The sequence below is a fragment of the Harpia harpyja genome, chromosome 1 (assembly GCF_026419915.1).
Source record: "Harpia harpyja isolate bHarHar1 chromosome 1, bHarHar1 primary haplotype, whole genome shotgun sequence".
Lineage (NCBI taxonomy): Eukaryota > Metazoa > Chordata > Aves > Accipitriformes > Accipitridae > Harpia > Harpia harpyja.
Genome location: NC_068940.1, coordinates 103,540,218 through 103,556,378, shown reverse-complemented (window position 1 = coordinate 103,556,378; position 16,161 = coordinate 103,540,218). Strand labels below are relative to the sequence as shown.

Sequence of the window (16,161 nt, the reverse complement as noted above, 5' to 3'; positions counted from 1 at the left end):
GATCTGACATGGGTTGTTCCATGTCAGGCTTTCTGAGCCAGAATCCCAGAAGACTTTGAATGCAGCACGAAGCAGTGTGTGGAAATGCAGCTTGGCTTCGTTCTTTGTATTCCGTGGTGCTGTGCTTTATGAAGTTGCAATTGAGTTGGGAGTCAGTACCAACTCCCAAACTTACTGATTTGTGAGGTGGAAAAAATCACGACTTTATTGTGTTGCGGTGCCAGTAGCAAAACTCCCCCCTCCCCCCCCCGCGCAAACTAAGTGGGGATGATCCAAATAACACATTCTTCAACAGGAAGGTGTCTCTTGGGTTGCTTTTCTGCTGTTTCCTGAACTAAGCATTTTGCTGATAGCCTTTTTGCTGTTCTCCTTTCTGTAGAAGACTGGCAAATTCCTCCACTTCTTTGAACATCTCAATGTGAAAGTGGTTTTTAAAAAATGTGCTTAAAAAGTGCTAGGCTAGACTGGGAGCAGATATAGTATGGGTGTGAATCAGCCTTTTCACGACGAAGGCTGGCTCTGTGCTTAACCTCTTGTCTGTCTAACCCCCACCCCCTTTTCTGGGTTAAATACAACCTCTAACATGGCTAAATACAGGATTTTTTGACTGAATGAATTTGAGCACCATATGATCTGCCTCCTCATGTTCCCTGAGCCCTTTGCAGGAGAAGGGAAATGTTTGTGAACAAAGTCTGCTAACAGAGTTGTGGGTGGAAAGAGGACAAAACGAGTACGTGGAGAACCACATATTTTCACTGGACTTCTAAAACAAATGACAGTTTGTTCTTCAGATAAAGGCACATTTGAGAGGAAAAACCTGAACAGTGAAAGTAGAGTGGGTTTTTTCTTAGGTGTCACAAAAATTCTTGTCCAAAATAAGAAGCATTGAGGCTTGTAAGCACGTACTTTTCAAATATGAATGCGTGACAGGCTGAATCCCAGGTGAGTCCTCATGACACAAAACAGAGGATCCTTTTCTCAGACTCTAGAACCTAAAGGCAAGATTTCAGTGAAGAGGACCATACTCTGATGTCTGGGGTTTTACAGTCTCATTCGGTAGAGGTAATCTTGGTCCCATGCAGGAAGTCCAGCGTATGTCAAAACAACCTGAGTTACGACTGGGTGAAACCTTTGGCTAAGTAGCTAAGATGTGTGTCAAAACTCACTGAAGATGAGTGTGTTTCTGTGCTTGGATAGGGTAAAGGAAGGCTGAACACTGCTAAGAGTATTCTTGTATAAAATGTTGGGGGGATGTTATGCAACTTCATTTCTATATTTCTTAATTTTCCTTGGTTTTTTTCTATTTTGTTACTGTCTGTGTGTTAAGATTGTGTCTTCTGCAAATACCTTTAACCAGGCAAAGGTTTTTTGGGAAGAGGAAGGTAAGAGGAAGCTGGAGGTGCCCTTCAGGGCAGCCAGGGAGCTGGTCTAATCACTTGCTGCTGACAAAAGGGGTTTCCTCCCCCATTCACAAATGTGTTCTCCCTCCTTCTTACCCTCCTTTTCCTCTTCATTGGCTCTGAAACGCATCTGTTCAGAGGTTATGCTCCCTACCAACCAAACATAGCCTGCCTCTCCCTGCCCCCGTTTATTTTTTTTGGTGGATTTAGGGGGTGGCTTGGTGTACAGTGTGAGGACTGGTGCTGGTGGGCCAGAGAAGATGGAAAGTGTGCAGCTCGGCAGAGTGGGGAATAGTGGCTCTCCTGACTGCAGCAAGCTGTTAGATGAACTCAGCACATACCGTTTCCCACAAACCAAGGGACACCATGCACCCATGTAATTGTTTCCTGTGCAGTTTGAATTGTGCAAAACAAGCCTTTCCACATAGTGTTCGTATTCAAACCTTGCAAGCCTTTTTGCTTTCACGTGAGAATCCAAAAATAAAATACTTTGCTAAGCAAAAACCTATCCGCGCAATTGTTTTGGCCTAGAAATTCAAATAGGATAGCTAATAAAATAAATTTTAAAGGGGGAAGGGTTTTTTGTCTACCTGAACCTGAAGGATGAAAAGAAGAAAAAACCTAACCCAAAAATGTCCACTGTATTTTTCTGTTTGCTTCAAAAATTTACAAGGTGGAACTTGTAATTTCCCCATTGACCAAACTCATGAGAGTAAGTTTCTCAGCTTTTGCTGTTCTTCATGTACAAAAAAATGTTTTCTCTTACAGTTTTTTTGATTGCGAGTTAGGAAGAATGAACTTTTCCAAACTTTTCTAAAACTTTTAACTCAGCTTTTCTAAACTAGCTGAGTTAGTACTGAATTATTCTTTTCCTGGAAGCTTACTGTTCAAAGACAATCAAAGCTGGAATTTGTTTTGCAGTCGTGCCTGCTTTTCTCATTCCTTAAGAACTTCCCAGTACTGGTGACATTGCTTTGTGCCCATAGCTGTAAAAATCCTACTAGCTGACTATCCAGTCATTAAACCATAGAAACCCAAGTTCGAAGGGGCTAAATAGCACAGGCCTGGAAACAGGCTTAGACATCCCATGCCGGAGCAATAAAAATACAGTTCTGAGAAGACTGTCTTCAGTCCAGATGCAAATATCAAGAATACAGTACCCAATATATCATGAAAACAGGACCTTGCATGGGAGGCGTGTTACTAGTCATTGATTCTGTTTATTCCTGAGCGCAATTCAAAGGTGGTTTGCTCTATAAAGTGTGGTTGGTCATGCAAGATGATGTAATTCACACCATGGTTGGGAGAGAGACTAAGCTTGATGTTTCTAGGGAAGGATCTAAGCTGTTCCAGTTTTGTACACAGTGAAGAAGTGACTTGCTGTCAGAATTCAGCCTCATTTGTTCTCTATTTAATTATTTCCACTTTTTTTCTGTTAGGGCTGTGTCATCTGTTAACATATTAGATTTTTCCTGCTATTCCTCTGCACAGAGTTTGTAAGAGCTAAAAAAGAGAGTCTAATTTTATCAAGCTTGTTGCCTTCGGCTTGTGAGTCCTGGCAGCGCCCTGCTTTTTCCATTTCCCCCTCCTGCTTCTCCACTACTCAGTACTAAAACAGCTGTAGCATCGGTATCTACTTAACCTTCCAAGAGTCCTGTGTATGTATACCTTACATTTTGGCTTGTTCAAATAACTTCTCGGTTACTTGTGAGCACAGGGATTTTACAGCCTACCTTGAAGATCTGCACCCCTGTAAGACTCATGTGTGAGGCATGCATCGTTGCCTCTGCTTTCCTGCAGCAAAGACTTCAGGTGCTGACTTTGATCGTGACCATCGTTGCTTCACCTCCCAATGAATTCCTTGGACTTGTGTATTAAGTGATTATAAAGTACACTTAGCTGTGGATCAGTTCTTCTAGTTTAAACTAATGTGTTTAACTCTTTTCTCTCTAGGCTCTGTTTTGGATATTATAAAGCACATTGTGGCCAAAGGAGAACACAAGACTGGTGTCCTGGATGAAGCCTGTATAGCCACAATCCTTAAGGAGGTGCTGGAGGGGCTGGACTACCTGCATAAAAACGGACAAATCCACAGGTATTTTTCATTTTTCTCATCTTTGTCCTGAAATGTGTGTCACTGAAACAGAGTAGCTGAGCACATGCAGTCTCATCCCACAACGAGCTCTGAGGGCATGGAAGGAGGAAAGTAAAGGTGGGACCTTAATCAAAACTCAGAATTTAAATGTCTATATAGTTGCTGCTGCTTTAGGAAATACTATGACTAGGTCAAGTTTGGGTAAACTTTGGGGTATTGAAAGTTCTGATATAGAGAACCTCTTCCCAAATGTCAACATCCAGCTGTGAAGTATAGTTGTTGGAGCTGGAAAACTTCAGCTGGTTTTGTTTCTTGCAGAGCTATAAATGACCAAGAGCACTGCATAGGAAGTGTTGAGCAATTTAATAAGGAACCCTTCAAGCCATTCTTGCCCTTTTTTTTTTTTTTTTAAGGCTAGCTGCAAGATCAACATCATGAAATTTGAATTTGGGTAGTTTAATTAAAAAAAAAAAAAGATGGAAACAAAATTAGTGGAAAAACCTCTGTAGGCAAAACCCAGTTAACTAATGGCCTGTGATTTGATGGATCACTGAAATGTGTGGGTTTCTGTGCTGCTGTGTCGTTTGGGAGATATTTTTAAATCATGTTTTCCTCTCCCCTGTTGTCAAGGTGTGGTGTAGTTCAGAAAGAGAGGATACTAAGTCAGTATGTTCTGCTGTTAAAAAGAATGAGATTTGTAATCCTAAATATGTGCTGAAAATAGAGTATACTACTTGCGGGTAATATACATCATCCCAGCCACAGACTGCTGCTGGGAACAACAGCCTCTTCTTTCTTGGGAATTTTGTGAGCTCGGCTGTCTTCTGGTACAATGCCATTAAAAGCATTGCTGCTGCTGTGCTGGAGTAAGTTTCTGTCCTCTTATGACAGCTGCAGAAGAAGAGGTAACTCTTTTTGCCAAAATGTTATTTTAATTAGAAAATCCAAGAAATATTTATTTCATATTTTTAGTCAAACTGACTGGCTTTGATAGGTTATTTTGGGTTAAAAAGAAAAAAATAGTTGGAAACAGTTCTGGTGGAATTCTTTTCCCTGAAAGAAGTCTCAGATTTCGGTTTCCAGTCTCCATTAAAATTCTGATTTAACAAGAATGGTTGTCTTCATTGAAGACAGTTTTGATTTCATTGCTAGTTGCTTAACTTTGTTTTTTAAAGATAAGACTTCAGGCAGCTCTGGGAATTTAGAGTAAAGTAATAGACCAACTTAACTTGCTGAGCATGTGGTAATTTTTCACCCTTGCCATAAGTAATTGACAAAACCATGTTCATCTATGACTTGCAGTTGATTTGCTTGGCTGATTTGGTTCATCTTCTGGTCTAATGAAATCAAAATATGTATGTTAAAGCAGCAGTAACCTGTTAACATTTCAGTTTTTCTGAAGATGTCACAGTGATTTCTGTATTGAAAGAGAGGTGGTTCTCCATTTGACTTGCTGTAGTGAAAAAGCAAAACTGGTAATTGTGGTAAAGATTATAGAGGATATATTCATGTGTGGGGTGTGGCTTTTTTACTGCACTCAGCAAAAATATGATGTTCACAGAAAGTTCAAACTGCTTGGTCTGAAGAAAATGTGATTCATATTGAATCATTCGGAAGCGGACTGAACCAAACCTGCTGTGACCATTCTTGTCCTGCTCGTTGAAGCATTTTGCCCATATTTAGGGAACTTCAGCAAAGAGATCAAAGCTGTGTCATCGCTGCAGCTTAATGTTGTGGTTGTGTGTCAGCTACTTTGCATTTGTTGCATCCCTAAATTTTGGGGCTGCTCTGACAATTGTGTAATGATTTATCAGAAAAATGCGTTTGGATTACCTCATTGTATTGGGGCATGGTGGTCTGGGAAATTTGGAGAAGTGGTAATATTCACGATACAGAAAGTTGTGTAGTTTCCTACCTGTGATGCAAAGGATGGGTTTTTAGCTGTTGGCAGAAAGGAAGCTTACATGCCTTTGAGGGATGAAACATGTTTCCTTGATGGAGTTAATCGTGCTGTCTTGCATATTTTATCCAGATGTGTGTACACTGAGAAATACACAGTTTAAAGTTGTAGTGCAGATGGGACCTTTCCTCATACATAGGAATATCTGTATGGTTTTCCCATTTTGCTTAACGCTAAGGGTCGTATTATTGGTCATGCCTAATGGGAAAGGCAGGTGGAAATCTTGCAGTTGTGCCAGAGATGCTCTGAGAGGAAGTGTTTAAAATAACTAAACTTTGGTCCCCTGGGTCATCTTAAAGTATCTGGCTCTAAAGGAAACCGCATCAGGTGATGGCTGAACTGCTGAATATAATGTCTGCAATGTGGGGCAGCTGCGGTTGGGGTGAACTTCAGGCCAAAGCAAGATCAGCTGTAAAGGGTCAAAATTGAAGGGCTTGGGTTAGACCTGGAACAGCCAACCCAAAGCAAGCAGCCATCCAGCAGAGCAAAGTGTTAAGCTGGTTACACAAAATATCCCAACTCCATTTGTATTACACCTAGGAGAAAACAATGAAGTTGGAGACACAGTATGGGTGAATGAATGTAATTAGCACATCTGAAGTTGGACAACCAGGCTGATGGCAAAGCCTGAAGGATGAATATCTGGACCCAGATGTAATTTTGTGGGTGCTGTTGACCTGAAGCAGAGACAGCTTGCTACTGCTGTAAATCATCAGTGAGTTCAGAGAATATATGTCTGACAGTGGCGCTGCTCGATACTTTTAAATTATGCATCATCTTAAATGGGTAAATTAAGTTAACACGTGGAAGACTGCCTTAATGAAATTCTGCTGCTGCTGAATCTTACTCTGCGTAAGCCTGCCTTGAACTTAATGCCACTTCCAATTAAGGTTTGGGGAGCTGGCTTCGTGTGGAAGTGTAAATCCCTGCTTTGGACAGGAGAGTAGCTTGACAGTATTCTCTAGAGGAGATTAGAAAGCCAAATATCTAGTGGAGGCTTAAATTATAATTTTTTTTTTTGTTTACTTTCCTAATTAACAGCCAGAGCAAGGCTGAGACTTGAATAGATGCCATTGTTCAGCCGCAAATGCTTAGGTCTTCCGCAACGTCCAAAGCGATATTTTTTTGCATTTGTCTTGCAAGGGCTGTTGGGGACAGAGTCTGAGGCCTTATGGAAAAGACAAAGGAGAAGGCAGAATCAGTTTTATTTTCATGAAACACTCTATACCAAGGTAATGATTACAAATGATTTCTGTCTTCCTCCAAAATCACCACTGCCTCCTGTATCTCGGAGTTGGCAGCTCTCTGCCTTCTTGCCATGTGCCTGTCCCTGGCCGTCTCTCCTGTGGCAGCTGCCACTGTCCCCATTGCGGTTTTCTGTGTAGCATGGTGATCCCAATGACAATTTGAAATCCTAGTGATCCGGCTCATGTTAAGTGAGTTAAATACCTGGGCACCAGCCAGTGTGCTGAGGACAGAGGGCCAGCCTCAGAAACCTTCGGATGAAGCTGTCCTGCAGGAATCTGCTCGGACACATTTTTTTTTATGGAAGTCAAGCAAGACTGACGTGCTGCGAGGGGTTGCTCCTGGGCTAATCTTGTCTGGGTGACACACAGGGTATGTTGCACCTCTTTCCCATTTGGACTCTGATTTCTCTGTGTATTTGGGGATTAGCAGGAGTTTGATGAATGACTTGAAAATAAAACTAAAGTAAAACCAACCCAAGGGGTTTTATTGCTTAAAAAGACTTGTTGGAGGGAAGTTCAAGGCTTTTTCAGGTGGTGCTCTTTATGGCAGTCTGACAAATGAATCATGCTGATTAACTGTTGCAAGGTCTCTCTGTCTTTCTCCCTATTTTTATCTCTGAGCTTATCTTCTGTTCATGATTAGCTGTTGTGTAACTGAATATTTCGGTTAGTCCAGGTGAAATGATATGCTGCTCAAATATAATCAGATTCTCCTATTGCAGGATAATAAATGTGATACTCGTATGCTTTTTTGTAAAAAACAAAAAAGCTTAGGAAGTGGTTTAGGGTTGCGTGCACTTGAAATATTGGTGTGGCAGTGATCCACCTGTTAATTTGTTTGCTGCTCTACTTAGGGGGTGGGAGGTGCAATAGCATGTTTGATATGCTGAGTTAGATCAGCTTGTGCCCCCATACAGAATGTTTCAGGGGTTTTTTGGTGTCTTTTCAAAATCAGTTTTCTGAGTGTGGGGCAGCAGGGTGCTGTGGCAGCTGTTTGAACGTTGCTTTGAAGACACCCTGGAAACAATATGCTTGCTGTGTTTTTATGCTACATATATTAGCTTATTTTTTTGGACCTTAGGATGCTTTTGACACAGGATCAAAGTTTAATTGTCTGCCTCTTCTACCTATATTAAGAGAAAATAATTTCTGAAAAAAGGATGCCTCTGTGAGCACATACACATCACCAACACTTGGGGGGGGTTGCAGGAGCGCTCCTCCAGTAGCGAGTTTCGGATTTCGGATGAAGGAGCTGATAGATATATTTTGGCAGAACTCAGCTGTCCTACAGGATTCAAGCTTAATTTTCATGTAGCTGATTAATGTATCGATAGCTGTGCTGGCAGCTATTGTGGTTAAACTGGATTCCAGTATGCCTCTGATTATTTTGATGACTGAAATACTGTACTTTTTTGTTTCTGTAGCAATACTGTAGGAGAACTTCACAGCCCTCCTCTCCACAGGGCTATAATCTTGTTTTGGGGAGTGCATTTTGGAACTGAAGTTTAGTAGGGGAGGATTGAGGAATGGGTAATGGGATGTGGACCCTTTCATCTCTAATTGCCAGTTTGATTTTAAGACAGGAGACTAGTAATTTGAAAGCTAGCTATTGCTCAGCTGTGGGAAGTGGAATTTTATACTCAAGAGAAGTGTACTTTGGTCTCTTCTCCCTCGTAGTACAGCATGGGCACAAGTAACCTTTAGAGGTAGGTAGTATAAATTTTAAAGCTTTCACTTGTAAACAGTAGCCAGAACAATAGAAATGTTACTCTTGGATGTCTTGGTGGGAAGGAAGAAAAGATGCTGCTCTAGATGGTACTGGGCAATTTGTTCCCCCAAATAAACACCTTGCTGTGCAGCGCCAAGGGCACAAGGACCAATGAATCTCCACTCTGTACGCAGCAGTCAGACTGGGGCATGTTGTGGTGGCTTAGTGAACCAGCATGTTCTCCTGGTGGCTGTTTCTTCCACTGCATCATCCAGAAACTCATTGTTTAACAAAAAAAAAAGTTTCCTTGTGGTTACAGAGAGAAAATATGAACCAGATGTAAATCCCAAATCTGCAGACAGCCAGAAACAATAGCTCCTGTGGAGACAGTTTTCCTCGAAGTGGATAAAGACAGTGTCTGCTCTAAAGGCTAAAAACCTGGCAATTAAAACTCTGATGGTAAATATCACTGCTGATGAAAGCACAGGAGTGCTGGGAGCCCTGCAGTGGCTCCAGGCTAATGTCAGTACTCCAATTCTCAGGGGCTCCGTGTGTTACGAGGGTCCATGTAGCGGCTTGCAGAGTGATGCCTGAAGCTGAGCAGTTGCTGTATGACTGTTGCATTCAGGTGTCTGTCCCCATGTCATTCTCCTTGGACCCAGGTGCTGTCTCTGGACTTTGTCACTGGATGTCCTGCAGTTACTCAAAGTAATTTCAATTTAGTCCAAGGGAAAAACAACTTTTTGGTACAACTACTATGTACCACATTAAAAAGGAGATGAGTTTTTAGGTTTTTCTCCCCACTTTGTTTTGTGGAGATGAGAAGCAGGAAAAATATCATGAAGAGCAGGAGATAGAGGTCAGGGTGATCTCTGAAAGGTTCAAGAGCAATGACAGGTTTTGGTCAGTGATCCATGACTGAGTTGCGCACTCAAGTAGTACGGTTTCTAGCAATTGCCAAGTTGTCAAGAGTATTTGGATTTGATGTGTTTCCAGGGGAATAATCTTCATTCACTGCAGCATTAATTGTATCAGGTGAAAATATAACAGACTCTCTTAGCTTTCGACTTTGAAGAGACCAAGTGCCATTTGGACGTACAAACAACCGCTCTGTTTGTGACATCCTTCTCATGTCACTGCTTTTACCTGGTGTCGATTACTGGGACTAGATCACCCAGTATAGGCTCTTGCAGCATCTTTCCAGCAGTAGAGTAATTGTTTAAATCACTGGTGTTCATCCTTTCTACCGTGATGCATCAAGTGAATAACCCAATGCAAAAAGATGGCTTTGAATATTGTCCCCTGTTGTAATGCAGCAGATTTTCTGGCCTTTGTAGATCCTAAAAGCTGCATATGTGGAGATGCCTTAAGCATTTATTCAGACCACTGCAGTCTTTTCATTCATGTCTTATGCTAAAGCATGAGAAAAAGGTCACTTGCTAAGTTTGCGTGGTAACATATTAAGCACTCCTGAAAACTTTGTGAGGCTGCATCAGAAATTATTTTTTCATGTTTACTAAATCAAATTATATCCTGTCTTGCAGGGTTCTTATAAAACTTTGAAAAGTAAAACTTAATACTTCCAAAAACAAAAGCGAGACAAAACCCGCACACATTTAGGACAACAAATAGGGAACTGCCACAGAGAAATCTATCATATCATGGCAGCCTGGAAAGCATCAACCAAATTAGACTGCAAGTGCCAGGAGGACTGTTTCCATTGTACAGATACCTAATTTTATAACTGCTTTCTCCATTTTATAGGAATAGCTGGATGAAATAAGGATATCTTCTTTCCTCTTCCTGTGCTGGCCATACTTAAAACTGTCATCTTCTAGATTTTGGAGAAGGAAGTTGAGCTGGCAAGTCTCTCGCAAGCCCTGGTTGTCTTGAATTTCTCCTTCTGTGTCATGTTGCAAACGTTTCTGAGCAAGAGCTGTGGGTGGCTTTGTAGATATGGACGGCTCTTGGCTGTGTAGTGGAATGCCTTGGACCTTGTGTGTGTATAGATATACATACTGCTTCTCCAGAACAGGGGTGCTTATTGCCTCTTGGAAATGAACACCTTTTTGAGCTGCCCTATATCAGAGTTTTGGGGCCTTATTTGATCCAAATTAATTGCGTTTACTGGAATGAACTTTCATTTCTCCATCATGGCAGGGTGAAGGCAGGGAGATGAGTGAATCACTGGCTTTCCTGTTTCATCTGCTCCCTGATCCATCTTGTACTCAAACTGGGGTGATCTGCATGTGGTAGTTTTGGGGAAATTCCTATTTCTGAGCACACTAGGAACATGTTTTAGCATGCAGGAGATACTGCAGCATGGTGGCATGCATCACTAGTATTGCCACGTGAAGCATGCCCACCTCTTTGCATGTTAAATAATTTGACATGAAACATTGAAATAAGGCCATGTTATAACTTGACTATTTTCCTCTGTTACCAATGACTAAGTCAGGGCTTCCCAAAAATATCTGCGCCTCCAGGGGTGACTCCAGAGCTTGCTGTGTGTGTTGCTTTTCATGCAGCAGCTGTTAAAGGAGCTTTGTGCCTCGTCCCCACTGCAGTCCTTAGGAAGTAGGATCAGGAAAAGGAAGGGCTGAATAGGTGAATTTGTGGAAGAAATCCTAGTACATTTTTAGCTGCTGTTCAATGGTATGAAAACTTGATTTTAAAGCCTGCTGGGTAGGGCCCTTTCCTGAATGGGGATTCAAGAGAAAAAAAAAAATGAAGTTCTGACTGAATAGGGGAAACTTTAAAAAGTGGTGTATGAAATTAGAGATGTAGCTTCTCTCTTGCATTGACTGTCGAAGGGCTGAAGCTTGTCAGAAGCCCTAGCTGCTTGGCAAATCCACCTTGCCATAAGCTGATGTTACAACAATGATGTGCATTGGGGTGAATACGTGAAGCAACAGCCTCTTTTGTAGGAGGAAGAAGTGAGGCCATGAGGGTTGGTATGATTAGGTAGTCTCCACGTTGGGAGATAGGGCTAGGTCTAGTGTTTGTAGTACTTTATTATCTGGCTGAAGGAGCTGATCTGTCTGAAAGCTGTTTTTTAAGGTTGTGGTTTTAACTGGAGCAACTTCCCCCACACTGGTGTGTAGTTGAGGTTACCTGAGCACTGGGCTGGAGGCATGATGTTGGATGGGAGGTAAAGTCCAAGGCAGACAGGATCTGTCATTGAACCATGCCTCCCTTTAACCATCGTTAGGCTTGTAAACACGTGGGAAGAGAAGGAATTAATGAGAGCACGAAACCATCAAAGATGAAGTTGGCACAGGAACAAAAAGTGTAAGCTGGACATAATTTGCTGAGATAAAGGAAAGTTGTAGGCGCTGTGATAACAGCGACTGTGTGACAGACAGGAATGCAGTAAGTGATGTGACACACTGCTTGCTGTCTGTCTTCATGTTGGAGACTCGCACCAAGTTAGCCTAAGGTCTGCAACTCTTTCTTCACTGCCTCAGCATCTTACCAGCCCCTGGAGCTATTCAGATAACTAAGATGACAGAGTGAATTTCGGGAGGATGTCCTGCAGCTTTCTTTGGTGTGCCCTTCCTTGTCTGAGCTGACATAGCGACTTAACCTAAAATGAATCAAATTTCTGAGTCATGGTTTTTTGGGCCCCAAACCCTCTACTTAAAGCAGCAGTCTACTTCTGCAGCGTTGGAGGGCAAACGATCAGGAGGAATTGTACCTATCAAGTGCATTGTGGATCCTCTGAAACGTGTTTTATGTTTTAGCTAAAGTAAAGTACAATGGGAGATTCATTTCTCATGTGGCCCTTACTGGGGTTTCTGTTTGCCTATGCCAGGAGACCGGGTGCAGTTATCTCTCCCAAGAGGTCTCTTCACTGCGCTGAGTGTGATCTGCCTGGAAGTTAAGGGTAGGGTATGGAGAAAACAAGTACTCGATGTACTTGTATAGCTTGTCTTGTTGGAAGCTGACAATCCTTTCCAGTAGGCTTTGCCTACACACCCCTCTGTTTGCAAAGCCAGTCTGTCAGTCACTTCTGCCTTTCAAAGCCTTGCTTCACGCTGCTTAAAAGAACCAAAAAGAACTTTTAAAAATTGCTGATAACACTGGATTATTCGTCTAACCTTCTCCAGACATTAAAATGACAGTTAAAAAGCCCTTAAATATTCCTGCCTACCTAGCCCCTATGAAGTTGGGGCTTTAAAAATGCATCTACTGTTTATGAGACTCGGAGTAAATAATGAGTTGCCTCGTGCTGCTGGCATTTAGCTCCTGCGTTGAGGCCCTCATCTTTCACCATGGCCCAGCAGCTGGCAGAGCAGCTCAGAGGAGGGTAGAAGCAGTTGCTGTGCTTCCCTGATCCTGAGCAATAAAGCGTGTCGCTGGGCTGGTCCCCCACTGTAATTTATAGCAGCCTGGCTGCCGCTGCTGGTCCTGGCTGCCAGTGGCCGCAAGGGCCTGCTGAGAGGGCTGTGGATGAGCAGGGATGAAGCAAGCTGTGGACTTGGCTCTCTCTTCCCCCTGCTTATGCCTGCCTCAGCAGGGAGGCTGGAGAGAGGGGTATGGAAGCTGCTTTGCCAGCTCTCTGCCATTGGAAGACCTTCAAGCTTTGGGAGATGTTCCCGGGTCCAGCTCTGCAGAGTTAAGTACAGCACTGTAACAAACAGTAATTGCATCTCACCCAGGAGTTTGGGACTTAAGGCTCAACCCTGTGGCATGAAAATGTTAGTACACACAGCTTTTCTGAGCAGGAACAGGGAGCATGCTAATGTACAGCACTTCGAATACAGTTGTCTTGAATACCTTCTCCTATGTTGTACTGAACGTGCTGACTTTTGAGGGTGTAAAAATACTACTCTGCTTGCACTCTCCAAGCTTAGTTTCTGTTTTGCAGCTCTGTCTCAAATCTTAAAGCTCTTGAATATAGCCAGCTTTTTGTATCTTGGCTTATAAGGCAAAGGGAAGAGGTGACATAGGTAACAGCATATCATTGAAGGGAGAGTAATGTTTGATAGTAGAGAGAATAGTGCTCATTTGGTGTATAATGTCACAAATTGCTTCATATTTAACTGTAGGTAGAGATATTGTCCTGGAAGTACTTTGCAAATTACTGGGAACAATGTCAACTCCAGCAATTGGTTGCATTCAGTATAAATATTTTGAGTTATTCATTACCATTAACAGAAAATAGTAATTCTTGTATCTTGCACCTTTTCTTTTTTTCAAATGGAACTTGGCAGGACCAACCACTCTTTCTTCATGCCAGATTACGCACTATAGAGTTCAGTCCATGAAAATTTATTGTTATAGTTGATGTAAATTGCATCTAATGGGCAGATGACTCATGGCTGTGCTGACAGCCAGCATTGCATCCTAAAGGCACATATGAGCAGGTTAGAAGCAAAGGCACAATAAACAGGGCTTATCTTCCATTTCCGCCTTCATGTGACAGTTTTCTTCTCAGTGCTAGGCTACAGAAGTCCTGGGATGCCACTCTTTGCTCAGGTCACTTGTATCACGGTTGCAGTGCCCTTAACAAATTGTCCTAGCTATTACTTCCAATGTAGACTTCTGAACACAAGCCAAGTGAATCCTTTTTGATTTCCAAACAATATTAAGAGGCTTGTTAAAAAGCAGTAACTTAACATGCTTCATTGGTCCTTGCAAACTCTAGTTCTTTTAAGTCTGTAATATGAAGTTTTATTGCATATGCCAGGATTGCAAAGTTGCAGCTGGTTATTGATAACGCTGCTTTCCATTATGGACCAGCAAGTCTTTCTTTTTCCCTTAGTGTTGTCACTGCAACGACAGCCATTATATGGTAGTGCCAAGGATTGAGGGCTATGGGTGAGGTAAATCTGATAAATTTAGCAGGATTTTAAGGGCTCGTGTAGGCTTTTTATAGTGGGAACAAGCCATTAAGATACAGTTCCTTAGTTCCCCACCTGCCCCGTTGAAAAATTAATTGTGGAGGTGTGGGAACACTGCACTCAAAACTGGGGAGCATCTTCTTATTGCCTTCCTGTGCTCCCAGGTCTCCTGTAGCTGGATGCTTGATTGTAATTTTGTTAGATCGCGATCAGTTTTGGTTATATAGCTTCTAATGCCTATGGCCTAGCCCTAACCTCGAGGCATTAATGTGATGTAACTGGTACATTAGTGTTTGATCGCACTGGGAAGCTAAACCAGTTTGAAATGCAGATGAGGAGGGATTTCTGCCATGCTGCAAAACCTTTCAAGACTGATGTGGAGAATCCAGCTTTGTACTGGAGCCAGTCCAAACCCCTCTTCCCACTCTGGTTGTGAAGTATGAGGTAAATAAAAACATAATTGTTATTTTGCGGAAGGGCTTTTGGAGGCTTTAGAAGAGAGGAAGATGACAGCTACAGTGCGGCAATGTCCAGAACTACGATAGCATTTGTTGAGCTACTGGCAAGAAAGAGTTTACTCCAGCCTTCTGTAACTTCATTTTAAATGTGATATAATTGCCGTTTACACTACAGCCTAAAGCTGCTTCCTGTTTCCAGTGTAGTAATTATGCCAGAGGCACACCATTTATTGCGAGTGTATCAGCCCAGGATATGGTCTTTACCACATTAATAGGAAGTACCTTCAAATTGTTAGACTTGGCAATAACTATATCCTGGAGTAACAAACTTTTGCCATTCAGCTTGCAAGTTTATAAGCATCTCCTGATGAGAATAAACAGGAAAGCACTGTTCTTCTCTCCCCTACCCCATTGCTTTAAATGCAATTAATTAATCCTAAAGATGGTTTTAAAGGAGGACCTAATTTGAAGATACTACTGCTGACACCAGCATATGCTAAAGGAAGGGATCTGTGTTCACCCAGTGTTATTGCTGCTCGATGTTCACCTGGAGCTGTTGCCATGGGTGATGCGATGCCAGTACACTGGGGTGAGGAATGGGAAAGCTGGAAGTTGCCTCTCTGGTACAGCAACTCCTAAACAGAGTCAGTGTCCCCAAACAGCTTGCTGCCTATCCATTTTGCTGCTCTGGGGTGGAGTGTACCAGGCTGGGGTGAGTAATGGCCTTTTCAGAGGGTTGGTCACTGGGAGGAAATGCCACATCAAGTGGTGATTTAATTCTGCAGTTTGACTTGGATATTTGGCAGTGGCTGTTGTTGGCCTCCTGGATTTCTTATTGTAGCAACGACTTGTTTTAATTTTTTGAAACAACTTGAAGCACCATATTTACTGACTTTTGTTTCCAATGAGAAAATACGTAAATTTTAATTAATCCAAGCTGAAGTTAAAAAGAAAACAAGCCTCTGCATTGGAGGGGGTTAAGGGACTGGAGTCCTTTGGCTCTTTTTTTCTATGGGATTCAATCTGAGTGCTTGTTTTACTGCTTTCTGCACTTCAAGTTTGTCCAGCTTGCTCTGTTACGGTAGGATTCTCTGGTGGTATTGAATGCGTGCTGCTTTCTGGCTGCTGTTGCTGCGTCAGTGAAACCTGCCTGAGTTTTTTTGGACTCTGAAATGCATGATGATTGAGACTTCATCCTTAGTTCTACTTAAAAACTTCCCTGGCACTTCCTTCACTGCTGAAGGGGGCTCGGTGAGCTGCACACGCCGTCGTGCCGGCAGGGGAAGTTTGGAAAGGCTGTACAATACTGCACGGCCCAGCTTACTGGGGCAACGCGCCAGCATCCTGGGCTTCCTTGGAATACAGATGGAAGAGGAAATTACTGTTACTTGCATCCGTCTTCAGTAAGAGGAACAATAACTTCAACAGGCAACCTTGGTGCATGCTA

The 16,161-nt window shown here is 42.4% G+C and overlaps 1 protein-coding gene across 2 annotated transcripts in view; it reads left to right on the top strand.

Annotated features, from left to right (window-relative positions):
- Positions 1–16,161, top strand: part of OXSR1 (oxidative stress responsive kinase 1) — a 93,140-nt gene that overhangs the window by 39,759 nt on the left and 37,220 nt on the right. For both annotated transcript variants that reach the window (XM_052807666.1, XM_052807655.1), the window contains exon 4: positions 3,354–3,495. In XM_052807666.1, the coding sequence (XP_052663626.1) occupies positions 3,354–3,495 (142 nt within the window). The remainder of the gene's footprint in view (positions 1–3,353; positions 3,496–16,161) is intronic.